This window comes from Mirounga angustirostris, unplaced genomic scaffold (genome assembly GCF_029215605.1).
Source record: "Mirounga angustirostris isolate CCGP_5_RB_7025 unplaced genomic scaffold, mMirAng1.0.hap1 SCAF_8, whole genome shotgun sequence".
NCBI classification, from domain to species: Eukaryota; Metazoa; Chordata; class Mammalia; order Carnivora; family Phocidae; genus Mirounga; species Mirounga angustirostris.
In genome coordinates, this window is record NW_026991716.1 from 130,730,088 (window position 1) to 130,744,154 (window position 14,067).

At 40.9% G+C, this 14,067-nt stretch overlaps 1 protein-coding gene across 3 annotated transcripts in view; it reads left to right on the forward strand.

The window, feature by feature from the left end:
* CCDC170 (coiled-coil domain containing 170) overlaps positions 1-14,067 on the forward strand; it is a 103,783-nt gene that overhangs the window by 40,308 nt on the left and 49,408 nt on the right. For all 3 annotated transcript variants that reach the window (XM_045865756.3, XM_045865758.3, XM_045865755.3), the window contains 3 exons: positions 1,241-1,497; positions 5,595-5,739; positions 11,413-11,598. In XM_045865756.3, coding sequence (XP_045721712.3) covers positions 1,241-1,497; positions 5,595-5,739; positions 11,413-11,598 — 588 coding nt within the window. The remainder of the gene's footprint in view (positions 1-1,240; positions 1,498-5,594; positions 5,740-11,412; positions 11,599-14,067) is intronic.

Genomic DNA, 14,067 nt, shown 5'->3' on the forward strand with positions numbered 1-14,067 from the left:
ACCTTTTGGCAAAGGTGATACGCCTCTGGTTCATCTACTCCCCTTGTCGTAGAGAATTCTTGAAAGGTTGTGCATTTGCCGTGGTTCAAAGCAAGGTGACGTTGGCTGGTTCCCAGATGTCTGAGGAGCTTCACAGCCTTGACAGACCTGGAGGCACCTGATGACTTTGGTTGAAGCTGCCTTGGTGTTGGAGCATTTTTAGCATCTCCCTGAATATGTACCTTTAACGTGGTTTGCTTGCAATCTGGAGGTCTTAGAATGGAATGCTGGATCCCTTCCTCCTGCTAGTTCTGATTGGCTGGGGGAAATTCTAGGACGATGATTAGGATCCATCTTCCCTCTGGGCTGGATCAGGTCTATTGTAGAGTTTCTGAGAGTCTCTCTAGAACCATTCTGCTCATAGCCTGGTGGCCCTGAGGGGTCCTGGGCTTGCTTATGAGGTAACTAGCCCTTTCATTGGGCTACCAGGAGTCCACTGAGAGATGATTTGATACCTTCTGTGTGTGTATGTGTGTGTGTGTGTGTGTGTGTGAAAAATTGTATGCATGTATACTCATAGTTCCAAAGAAGTACACACATTCATAAAGTTTTCTTATAGGGTGGCCCTGACATCTTAATAGGGCGTATACGTTGTTCAATATTTTGATGCCATAGAATTCATGAAAGTTAAAATGTTTCTTTTGTATAAAACCTATAAGGATTTTCCTTTTCTTCCATATTTTCCCCAGAAATCGGAATGTTATTTTTTTATCATTAATATTTTTTTATTGCCCACAATAAGGATCCTGAAGGCAAGTGGGAGAAATACAGTGACATATCAAATAGTCTGTATCTACTTAGGAACCAGTTGTGGCCATGAAATTACAAATATCTTAGCTCGTAGGTTTCTTGTTTCATTGTCTGTCAGCAGCAATAACAGCAATGCAGATTTAGAAAATGAGTTACCATGGAAAAATATCACTTTTTGCAAAATACACCACAAATGTCTCTTGAGTGACACTAAATCACCCCGAGACATTGCTCAGTTGGTTTCAAAAGAGACAGAATATGAGGTCCATTGTTTAGGCATATGTTCCCATCTGGTGATGTAGACACAAATATGAAAAAAAGAAAATAAAGTTGGATTAAGTCATGAACAAAAGAGTGAGATTTGAAATTATGGTTCTGGGTTTCTTAAAAGTACTTCACACTTAACGCCACTGAAATCCTTTTCCTCCTTTTTATGGCTTTTCCATGTTAGCTTCGAGACCTCCGATCCAAGATGCTTTCGAAAGAAGCCTCCTGTCAAGAGTTGAAAGCTGAAATGGAGAATTACAAAGAAAATAATGCTAGAAAATCATCTCTCCTCACCTCCCTGAGAGACAGAGTTCAGGAGCTGGAAGAAGAATCAGCAGCACTTACCACTTCTAAAATTAGAACCGAAATCACAGCTCACACTGCAATCAAGGAGAACCAGGAGTTAAAGAAGAAAGTTGCAGAACTAGATGAGAACTTACAGTAAGGGTATTTCAATGTATTTTGTAGTTGTTAGCATTAGAATACTAGCTCCTGATAGCAGAATATGCCCTTGAAGGTACTGGCATGTTGTTGCCTTATTTGGCCCTGAAACTCAATTTGGAAAAAAAAAAATCTTGAAGCTCAAATATCTTTGGAGTCTTGAAAATTTTTCTCAAGCTCATTTCCAAATGTTACCAGGAATCTTAACAAACAAGGCATTGTGTCCTAAGCATGTTTCTGTCCGATTGATTAGGGTTGCAAATGCTCATATACAGAATGTGGAAGATTTTCTGTAAGTAGAGGTTTAACTAGAGGCAGTGAAGTGGCACAGAGAGGGAGTTGTTTATTCAAAAGCTAGCTATAAAACTGCCCGGGAAGCCCAGACCACTCCAGACCACCCTGAACACTCCTCATTAGCTTTTATTGCCCATTTATGCAGAAAACTCACGAAACCTTAGTTTTCCACACTTAGTTCTGGCAAAAGGTAATTATTGAGACAAAACTGGGAACTAGTTGTTCCAAAAATATACTTTTAAAATTCTAAGTGTAATAAATAACTTTAATAATAAGATACTTGATACTTATTTTACTTAATTCCGTCTTAAAAAAACAAAAAAACCCAACACCGCCACTCTTGTCCTCTTTTTCTCCCCCCATTTACAGCAAAACTCCTTAAAATGTTTGTATAGACTCATCGTCTCCAGTTCTTCTTCTCTCTTCTCTCTTGGGTCTCCTCCACTGAAACCACTCACTAAGGTGACCCATGACCACACATTGTGGATTAAATGGTCAGTCTTTGTCTCACTTGACTTACCAGTATGTCAGGCACAGTTGGTCTCTCTCCTTGAACCACCTGCTTCTTCTGGCTGCTAGGACACTCCCCATGCTGACTTTGTATCTTTCCTTCCTAGCTGCCCTGCCATAGTCTCTTTTGTTTTCCCCGTCTCATCTTGTTGACTTCCAAAGACTGGAGTGCCCGGGCACTCAGTCCTTGAATCTCTTCTGGTTCTGTCTAAATTCATTCTCTCAGTGATCTCGTGACTTTAAGTATGATCTAAATGCTAGCGATGCCCACATTTCTATGTCTAGCCTGGATCTCTTCTCAGACCTCAAGGAAGACCCACATATTTTTACTACCTACCGGGCCTTGGCATGTGGATGTCCAATGGGCATCTCACACTTAACATGGCCAAAACGGAGCTCCTCCTGTTCCCACAGAACCTTCTTGCTCCTTTCCTCATCTCTAGTGATAATTCCATTCCTCTAGTCCATCAGGTCAACAACCTTAGTCATCATCCTTGGTCCTCTTGCTCTTTCACACTCTGTGTCTGATCCTTCAACAAGTCCCCTCATCTCTACCTGCAGAATAAATCTACATTTTGACTACTTCCCATTGTTGCTCTCATTGCCATTAACCTGAATTCCAGGGACTACCATCTCTCTCTGGGATGTTTGCAGTAGCCTCCGCAGTGATTTTCCTGCTGCTGCTTGTGCCCCTCGCAGCCAGATTGATCCTGTAAAAACACAATAGATCTCTTCGGTCTTCTGCTCAGAGGCCTGCAGGCCTTCTCTTCTCTCTCAGGGTAAAGACAAAGGATATTCTATGACCTAGAAGGCTCATCCTGACCTGGTTTTGCTTCCATTCTCTCTTTCCATTCTTTCCATTTCAGCTCACTGGCTTCTTTGCTGTCCTTCGAATGTAACAGGTGTATTCCTACCCCAGGACTTTTGCACTTGCTAATCCCTTGGCCTGGAAAGCTCTTCCCCCAGATATGGCACGGCTGCCCCTCTTCTCCCTTTAGGTCTTCACTCAGAAGTCGCTTCCTCAGGTCTTCCACAGTGACTACATCTAAAATTTTACTCTGCTCCCCCGCCAAGTATTTCTTCCTCCCTTTCCTGCTTGATTTTTTCTCTCTGGCTTTTTTTTTGTTTTTTTATAACAGTATACATTTCACATACATTGATTTTGATTACTGTCCATCTTCCTTTCTAGAATGTAAGCTCCGTGAGGGCAAGGATGTTCATCTGTTTTGTTCACTACTGTATCTTTAGTACCTTTAATTGGGCTTGGTGCATAGTGGGTATCCAGTAGATATTTATTAAATAAATGAATAATACAAGTGATCTATACTAATTGTAAAAAAATTTTTTTTAAGATATAGAAAATTGCCAAAAATATTAAAATTATTCAAGACCTTACAATTCCTGAAAAGCTATACTTCAAATTTTGGTGAACAGGTTTTCAGGTAGTTGACATCATATAATGAACTATGTTTTTTACTGAATAATATGTTGTAGACATATATTTCTTAAGATTTTATTGATTGACTGATCTGGAGCAGGGGGAAGGGCAGAGGGAGAGAGAGAGAGAATCTCAAGCAGGCTCTGTGCTGAGCGTGGAGCCCAACGTGGGGCTTAATTCCACAACCCTGAGATCATGACCTGAGCCAAAATCAAGAGTCAGGCAATTAACCAACAAGCCACCCAGGCGCCCCTATGTTGTACATATTTTAAAAAGTCACTCATTGTATCATCTTTAATAGCCCATGGTACCCATTGCCTGACATATCATAATTTACTTACCAGTTCTTTTTGTTATTTCTTGCAGACACTCAGGTTAGTTTCACTCAAAGAATTATTATAAACCAAGTGTATTCATATTTTCACATTTATGTGATTATGTCCGTAGGGTAGATTCCTAGGACTTTATTGGGTCCAAGTGAAATGCAAGTACAAGTGGGAACAGTTCAGCCACACTTGGGATGGAGAAGCAAGATTGAAGCCTTGGACTGAATGGGTGGATTCATACATGTAAATCAATCCATCTGCATCATAGCATTAACTGTGCTTTTCATGAGCCAGAGAGACTGAATCAATTTTACCTTTTATACGCTGAAAATAAGAACTTAGAGATATACTGATGTTGGTCTTTTATTGTTATACATTTTTCTAAATAGAAATATGATATGCTTTTGAGTGTATGCAATTACATGCTTTGTTAATCTTTGAATAGAGTGAAAGAATTTGCAGTAAACACTCAACATGGTAAAAAGGGAAAGCAATAATCATGTTTATTATCTAGGGTACTGAAAAAATAATACCAAATTACTGAAATGATTCTAATTTGCCTTTAAAGTATGTGTGTTTTTTGATGATCTCTTAGTCTCTTGACATTTAAAGCATTAGAAATAGACCGTGCTATTTCAGCAAAACTACCTCAGATTTGAAATGAAATATTCATAGCAGAGCATAATCAACTGATTTTCCTTGAATGGCCCATCTCAATACTCTTTAAACACTCTGGATGTATGAAAACTAATAATGGTATTTGCTGGTGATTGAACATGTCTTTCTTCTAGAGGGGGAACATCCACTGCTCCTGATGTATTTTTTTTTTTTTTTAAAGATTTTGTTTATTTATTTGACAGAGAGAGAGAGAGACACAGCAAGAGAGGGAACACAAGCAGGGGGAGTGGGAGAGGGAGAAGCAGGCTTCCCGCTGAGCGGGAAGCCCGACGCGGAGCCCGATCCCAGCACCCTGGGATCATGACCTGAGTTGAAGGCAGACGCTTAACGACTGAGCCACCCAGGTGCCCAGGATGTATTTTTTTTATTATAGTTATGCTTGGCCATGACCCAGGGTATGCCCTAAGTAACCCTTATAGATCACTGCATAGCGTCTGAAAATAAAGCAAAAGATGATACACTAGAAGAAATATAGCAGTACTGTCCTTCTTCCTCATGAGGACCCAACACAGACCCATGACTGTATACATCCATTGTGATCTAGAGATTTCCTGCCACTTCTGCAGATCCTAAATGGTCAAGGACAAGAGGCAGAGAGTCTGTCTCCTTTGCTGTTACTAGATCTAAGATGCCATGAAGATTTTTGTACATTTCTGCTAAGCGTAGGTGCCTGGCTTTGACTTTTCTCCTTCCTGTACAGGGCTTGCATGACAATGATGTGCTCTGTGTCCAGAAAACTGTGTTGTGATGAAAGTGATGATTGGATCAGAGAGCTTAAGTTCTGAACTTTGTTTGATGAATGATCTCTTCTGTAGTGTTACAACTTGACGTATGTGTTATTTGCCCTATAGAAAGTGTTTAAAGGAAAATGAGGAGAATAAGAATCAAGTCTCGAAGAATTGCAGGAAACATGAGGAATTTCTAGCTCAACTTGGTGACTGCTTAGATCCAGAGAAGAAGAATGAAAAGGCATCAGATGAAGATTTAATCCTAAAGGTGTATGCACATGAAAAAGACGATAAATGTAGCGGTCATTCTGACATATGCCGTGAACGGAAGTGCTGTGTTTGAGTCTGGGGGTGGCAGGAGAATGGGACAGTAGCCCAAGTATAGCATTAATTGACCGTGTGATCTGGGACAAACATTTTCACTTCTCTGAGCTCTATTCCAGAATCCTTTCCAACATTATTTGGGATTAATTACTCTCCAGAAAAGATTAATTGTTTTGTCTAAAATATATTTAGGTTGCCAAATACAATTAATTATTCATCTTAACAATGTGTTTTAGGGAGTTTTTTTGTTTTAGTTACAGACAGAAGCATACACACCTGCAACCCAAACCAAAACCAGCTCTGTCATTTTTGGGATACTTACTGAGTATAAGGTTAAGATTAGTTCTAAAGTACTTTTTAATTTTCCATTGAAATCAAATAATAAAAAGGTTGCCAGTAAGGTGGAAATTAGTTATGTCAATGAATAATTCACTTGGCACATAGTGATTCATTAGGGCACCTGACAATGTTGGAGGTCCCACCCTGTCTTTGCTTATTTCACACCTATCCTTGCTTCCTGACAGATCTCCTTGCAGCCAATCTTATTTATTAAAATTGAGGCATAATTGACATGCAACATTATATTAGTTTCAGGGGTACAGCATAATGATTCAACACTTGTATACACTGTGAAATGATCACCATATAAGTCTGGTCACCATCTGTCACCATGAAAGGTTACAAAAAATTTATTTATTTATTTTCTTGGGAGGGGAACTTTCAAGATGTACTTTCCTGGCAACTTTCAAATGTGTACTAGGATACTGTTGACCGTAGTCACCATGCTGCACACTGCATCTCCATCACCTATTCATTTCACAGCTGGAAGTCTGTGCCCCCCCAACCCCCTTCCCACTGGCAACAACCACTCTGTTATTCTTATTCATGAGCTTTTGTTTTGTTTTGTTTGCTCATTTGTTTTTTAGATTCCACATATAAGTGAAAGCATAGAGTATTTGTCTTTCTCTTGACTTATTTCACGTAGCATAATACCCTCAAAGTCCATCCATGTTGTCACAAATGGCAAAGTTTCATTCTCTTTTTTTTTTAAGAGAGAGTGCAAGTGGTGGGGGAGGGGCAGAGAGAGAGGGAGAGAGAGAGAGAATTTTAAGCAGGTTCCACACCCAGCACAGAGGCCAATGTGGGGCTCTATCTCACGGTCCAGACAGAGATCATGACCTGAGCCAAAATCAAAAGCTGGACCCTTAATGGACTGAGTCACCCAGGCGCCTGCATATATCTTTCCTAAATAGTGTTTTTATTTTCTTGGGGTAAATACTCAGAAGTGGAATTGCTGGATCATATGACAATTCTATTTTTAATTTTTTGAGGAGCCTCCATACTGTTTTCCATAGTGGCTGTAGCAGTTTACATTTCCACCCACAGTGCACAAGGGTTCCTCTTTCTCCACATCCTCTCCAATAGTTACTTTTTATCTTTTTGGTATTAACCATTCTGATGGATGTAAACTGAAACCTCATGTGGTTTTGATTTGTATTTCCTGGATGATGAATGAGGTTGATCATCTTTTCATGTGTCTGCCATCTGTATGTCATCTTTGGAAAAATGGCTATTCAGGTCCTCTGCCCATTTTTTTTTTTTAAGATTTTATTATTTATTTGAGAGAGAGAGAGAAAGAGCGAGCATGCGCACACACATGAGCAGCGAGGAGAGGCAGATGGAGAGGGAGAGGCAGACTCCACTGAGCAGGGAGCTGGACATGGGGCTCAATCCTGGGACCCTGAGATCATGACCCAAGCCAAAGGCAGACGCTTAACTGACTGAGTCACCCAGGCATCCCTGCCCATTTTTTTAAATTGGATTTTTTTCCTATATGCGTTCTCTATATATTTTGGATATTAACCTCTTGTCAGGTATATGATTTGCAAATATTTTCTTCCCATTCAGTAGGTTGCCTTTTCATCTTGTTGATGGTTTTCTTGGCCATGCAGAAGCTTTTCAGTGTAGTATAGTCTCACTTGTTTATTTTTGTTTTGTTGCCTTTGCTTTTGGAGTCAGATCAAAAAAAAAACAAAAAAAAATTGCCAAGACTGATGTCAGTGAGTTCACTGCCTCTGTTTTTTCCCAGGAATTTTATGGTTTCAGCTCTTATAGTCAACTCTTTAATCCATTTTGAGTTCATTTTTGTGTGTGCTATAAGATAGTAGTCTAGTTTTATTCTTTTGCATGTGGCTGTCCAGTTTTCTCAACATCACCTATTAAAGAGACTGTCCTTTCCATATTGTATATTTGTGCCTCCTTTGTTGTAAATTAATTGACCACATGTGTGTGGGTTTATTTCTGGTCTCTCTATTCCATTCTGTTGATCTGTGTGTCTGCTTTTATGTTGTTACCATACTGTTTTGATGATGATAGCTCTGTAATATTGTTTGCAATCAGGGAACAGGATGCCTCCAGTTTTGTTCTTCTTTCTCAAGATTGTTATGTCTGTTGAGGCTCTTTTGTGGTTCCATACGGACATTATCACTGTTCTATGTCTCTGCAAGATGCCATTGGGATTTTGATAGGATTGCGTTGAATCTATAGATTGCTTTGAGCAATACAGACTTTCTAACAATATCAACTCTTCCAGTCCATGAGCACAGAGTATCTTTCCATTTATTTGTGTCTCCTTCAATTTCTTTCATTAATCCATGCAGCCAGTCTTAAAAGCCCCATCTCGGAGTTTTATTAGTAAGCTTCCCAACTGTACTTCCGGAAAACTGCAAAATCATTTCCGTTAACTTGAGGATGTGTTGTCCTCGGCTGACGGGTTTTGATAGCTCAGGCCTGATAGCCTCGAGGGTGCTGGATGCATCTCCTCTTCCCTGTTGTGCACCTGTGACCAGGAGACTGGCTGTGAAAGTCCACAGTGCAGTGCAGTTTGGGAGACTGTTTTTAAAGCCACGTGATGGGGAGAAGAAAAGAGAACGAAGAACCTTCTTCTTTCATGACACCCTTTCCCCCTGTCAGAGACTAGCTCCAGGTGCTAATCTGGGAGTTGATACTGTATTAATTATGCCTTATTGTCTTCTGTATTTCCAATGCTTTGACATCTGGGGCCTTGCTGACCCAGGAGAGACTGACTCAGAGGGTTAGCCAGTTCCTCCTCAATGACCCTCCTGGGAGCCCGGCTTTCATATGCAAACCAGCCACCCCCACATCCCCAGCCAGTTTCTACATCAGGTTCTGGGCCGGTTTCTGTATCAGGCTCTGGGCTGCTGTCCGCCTTCTGCCTTCCCTGATCACCACAGGGCTAGGTACCCGACAGCTAGAGACAGCCCTTAAACTCCTTAGAGTACTAACTAGCCAGTCCTGAACCTGCTTACCTCGCCTTGCTTACTCCCTCCTGTGGAAACCACAACAAAGACTCTTGCCTCTGTTTTCCTTTGCTGTCCTGTCTCCTGACTGACCCGTGCTTCCCTGCGTGGCCTTGTATGGCAGGGCGTGCCCCCCTCCCCCACCTTCTGGAAAACTGAGTTAACAAACTGGTTTTCAAGGGCAGCTCTCTCCAGATCTGTTCACTGCACCATACCTGAATAACAAAAGAAACTATATTTTAAAACAGATACTGGGATTCTAGGGCTTTAGCATCTCAAAAAAAAAAAAAAAAAATCTCTGGCCAAGAGTGGAAAGGTTGCTATCTTATCAACACTCACCAGGTGTTCCCCTGGGGACTGGAACAAAACCACTCCTTCAATTTCAAAACCATTTCCTCCCTCTTACAGCTCTCCCAACCACATGTGCACCGCCCCCGCCCCCCCCAAGAAACCAAAGAGGCGTTCCTAAGGACTTAGTTGACATCCATTTCACAGATATTTAGTGAGTGACTACTGTATGCTAGACACGATTCTAGGTGCTGGTGGTGCCGCAGTGAATGAGATAAGCCTAAATCTGTGCTCTCCTAGAAGTTTCGTTATTGTGAGATAAAGATAATGAGGAAAAAACAAATATCCAGTATTATCCCATGTAGTAAATGGGGATGTGGGGATAGAGAGTGAGGCAGGTTAGAGGCGTGGCAGGCTAGTTTAGGCAGATTGACCGAGGAATGCCCCTCTGAGGTGGGGACTTTTTTTTTTTTAATTTAAGTTCACTTAATTAACATATAATGTATTATTAGTTTCAGAGGTAGAGGTCAGTGATTCATCAGTCTTATATAATACCCAGTGCTCATTATATCACGTGCCCTCCTTAATGCCCATCACCCAGTTACCCCATCCCTTCACCCCCCTCCCCTCCAGCAGCCCTGTTTGTTTCCTATGATTAAGAGTCTCCTATGGTTTGTCTCCCTCTCTGATTTCGTCTTGTTTTATTTTTCCCTCCCTTCCCCTAAGATACTCTGGTTTGTTTCTTAAATTCCACATATCAGTGAGATCATATGATACTTGTCTTTCTCTGATTGACTTATTTCCCTTAGCATAATACCCTCTAGTTCCATCCTTGTTGTTGCAAATGGCAAGATTTCATTTTTTTGATGGCTTAGTAGTATTCCATTGTATATATATGCCACATCTTCTTTATCCATTCATCTGTTGTTGGACATCTGGGCTCTTTTCCATAGTTTGCCTATTATGGACATTGTTGCTATGAACATTGGGGTGCAGGTGACCCTTTGGATCACTACATTTGTATCTTTGGGGTAAATCCCTAGTAGTGCAATTGCTGGGTTGTAGGGTAGCACTATTTTCAATTCGCTGAGGAGCCTCCATACTGTTTTTCAGAGTGGCTGCACCAGCTTGCATTCTGAGGTGGGGACTTCTGAAAGATGTTGGGGACTGAGCATACACATATGCGGAAAAGTGTTCAGGGAGTGGGAACAGCCCTGAGTTGGGAGCAGGGCGCCATGTTGGCCGGGTGCGGAGGCTGGCCACTTCCCCAGAGAGTCACGACACCGATACTGACTCTGTAATGTGGGGTCTCATCTCTTCCTGTAGGCGTCCTCATGGCCTTCCAGGCTGAGCTGTCTGCAGGGCTGGTTCCCTGGCCAATAAGCCTGTCTGATTTCATTTTCCCTCCTTATAAATCTTATAAATCTTACTCATGCTTTCAGCTGACAACCCAAATGCACAACATAGAGAGTGAAAAGCTCTGCTAATCCCAATGGTAGCCACTGTTTGAGCATGTTATTCAGGATTTTTCTATGCTTATATTAATTAGAAGGATTTTCTTTTTAAAAAGAGAGTCCCGCTTTCTTCTGTGTGTTTCCCCCTGCGCCAGGTAGTGCCTCGCATGCAGTTGGCGCCAGTGGACGTGGGCTGAATAGAAGTCCCTTGCTTCCTCCCCTGCTGTAATCTCTGTAGAACATCACCTTTCCTCGATTATTTAAGCCAGGGGCTTGCTGACTCTTGCTCTGTCGGGAAGCTTTTGGCAAGACTTTCAGCAGTGTTGCCTGGAGCTATCTTTTGATTAATTTTAATTTGATCACTGGGTCTGTGCATAACAACAGAGTTTAGAGGCTGCTTTTGACAATATGTTCTTTTGAGTGGATGGAGGGACAGTGCTTTCACTGGTTTCATGTGATCATGCAGTCAGCGGGGTACATAGATCAGAGTTGCTTAGAGGAAGCCGTGTGAAATTGCTAATTTTTACAGGATAGCTGTAATTGCTTTCTCTGCAGCTTAGAGAGCTGTGCGAGGAAAATGCATTCGTGAAAGGACAGATTGTTACTCTTGAAGAGACTATAAATGTCCATGAGATGGAAGCAAAAGCTAGCAGAGAAACCATCATGAGGCTGGTTTCAGAAGTAAACAGAGAGCAGAAAAAAGCTGCCTCCTGCACCGAGGAGAAAGACAAGTTGAACCAGGTACAGTATGTGAAGTGTGCATGTGCACCTGCGATCATGTTTATGAAGCAGAAATTGAAAACCAGATGTGGGTGAGCACACTGGCGTTACTGACCACAGTTTCAAAAGGCAGCTGTCAGCAGGAGGGCTGGGGGCAGCATGGGACGCAGTGACCCGAGCAGGCAGTTGGGTACATAGTTTTTTCCTAATTAGGAAAAAAAAAAAAAAAGACACACAGCACATTTAAAAGTAGAGTTTGTAGAGACTTGTGTCCTACTTTAGTTAGGCTCTAAGGATTTTTGATACTCAAACATTAACTGTTTTTGAAAAATAGGTAATGCATCCACCAGATAAAAAATTCCAAATAGACATAAAGGTATATGGTGAAAATCCTCCCCACCCCCACCCCTCCCACCAGCCACCCAGTCGTTCTCCTCAGAGGCAACCTCTGTTAATTATTTTTTTATATACCTTTCTAGAAATGTTCTTTGATGTGTATACTTATTCTTTTTTTAATTTTAATACAAATGGCAACATGCTGTGCGTTATTTTTTTCCCTTCATTTATTTTTTAACACAAAATGGTAATACACCACACACTATTATAAGCAAGGCTGCTATGAATAATCTTATATTATTTGTCATGCATGAGAATGTATCAGTAAGACAAAACCCTAGAAGGATACTTGCAGGGTCGAAGGAGATGAGTGTTACTTAGAAGAGACCGTCAAAGGGAAGTTCTTCAATGCTAGACCGTTATTTGTACAATGAATTGCTTGATCTTTTCAAATTATCCGAAGTTCTGTTTGAGCATGCCAATAAATACTGTATATTTTTTAACACTATATAATCTTTCAATTATTTTTATATTTTTGTGACAAACTAATTATGGGATTAGTAATGTGAATTTTCAAAAGCCAAAGTGAGCCAATGCAATCAGTTAACAAAGTACATAGGAGACAATTAAGTGGTAAAGGAGATGTAGTTCAAAATTAGGTAATGACTGGACTGGATTCAGGTTAAATGATTTTGGCAAGGGCATTTCAAAGGTTAAGTTGTAGACTTCATATTATAGGCAAGTCATGCTAGATTGTTCTTTGTTGCTGACACTAAGTTTGCCCATCTCTTGAGCATAAAGGGACATTTTTTTTTTCTTCTGCAGTTAAGTAAGGTATCTCTGGGCATATTATTTCTGATAACTGGCAGATTATTTCTGTTCCCCATTGGCTTTACTGAGTGGTGTTATCATCATTGATTCTTGCCTGGATTAATTTACATCATGGGTGGCAAAAAGGTAATATTCTAATTTTACCATTCCTTCTGCTTATTAGCTGGCATCCTTCTGTAAAGAAAAGCTTTTTATTTCTTTTCTCTTCAGTTCTGTGGACACATGGATTTTTATTTACTCACTGTGTTACCATCAATTACTTTTTTTTTTTTCGTGCTCCAAATTCACTATATTGGCTCAGTAGCAGCCCCTTCAAGATGGTCTCTGTGACCTTGTAAACTGACTCTAGTCTTTTTAACAATTCCTTGCTTTTTCTGACAGAAGACATAGCCTCTTAGGATCACTTAGAATTTTCAGACTACAGAACTAAAATCAACCTGTTCTGTAGGGAGCGTTGGTGCCTTTTCCTGAAGAATGGTGCTTAAAACCAAGATCGAGGCTCTCGGTGTGCTCATTGCTATTGGGCTGTCATTTCTTTAGGTGGACAGAGCTAGAAATACATTTTTAGTCATAAACTAATACTGGTATTTTTAAATTAAAAGTGGTATTTAGAGTTTTCCTAATATCTTTGTGTTTTATATTAGTATCGTTTGAATCTTAATCATAATATCTACTCATTTGCTTTGTCTTACAATATACATAAAATTATTTCAAAATTACGCTTTTAATAGCTTACCTACCAGTGAGACTTTTTTTTTTTAAATATTTTTATTTATTTATTTGACAGAGAATGAGAGAGAGAGAGAGCATGAGAGGGGGGAGGGTCAGAGGAAGAAGCAGACTCCCTGCTGAGCAGGGAGCCCGATGCGGAACTCGATCCCGGGACTCCAGGATCATGACCTGAGCCGAAGGCAGTCGCTTAACCCACTGAGCCACCCAGGCGCCCAAGATTTTATTTATTTATTTGAGAGAGAGAATGAGAGACAGAGAGCACGAGAGGGAGGAGGGTCAGAGGGAGAAGCAGACTCCCTGCTGAGCAGGGAGCCCGATGCGGGACTCGATCCCGGGACTCCAGGATCATGACCTGAGCCGAAGGCAGTTGCTTAACCAACTGAGCCACCCAGGAGTCCCACCAGTGAGACTTCTGAGTGAAGTTTTAGGCTCTCAGATTTTTTACATTAATACTGTCAGCAATCATTAGTATAATAGTCACCATTTATCAATCACTTACTATTAGCACAGTCATTGTGCTAAGTATACTTTGCTCAAGTTCACATAGCTCGTAAGTGGCAAAGCTGGGATTTGAACCCTGGTCACTATATT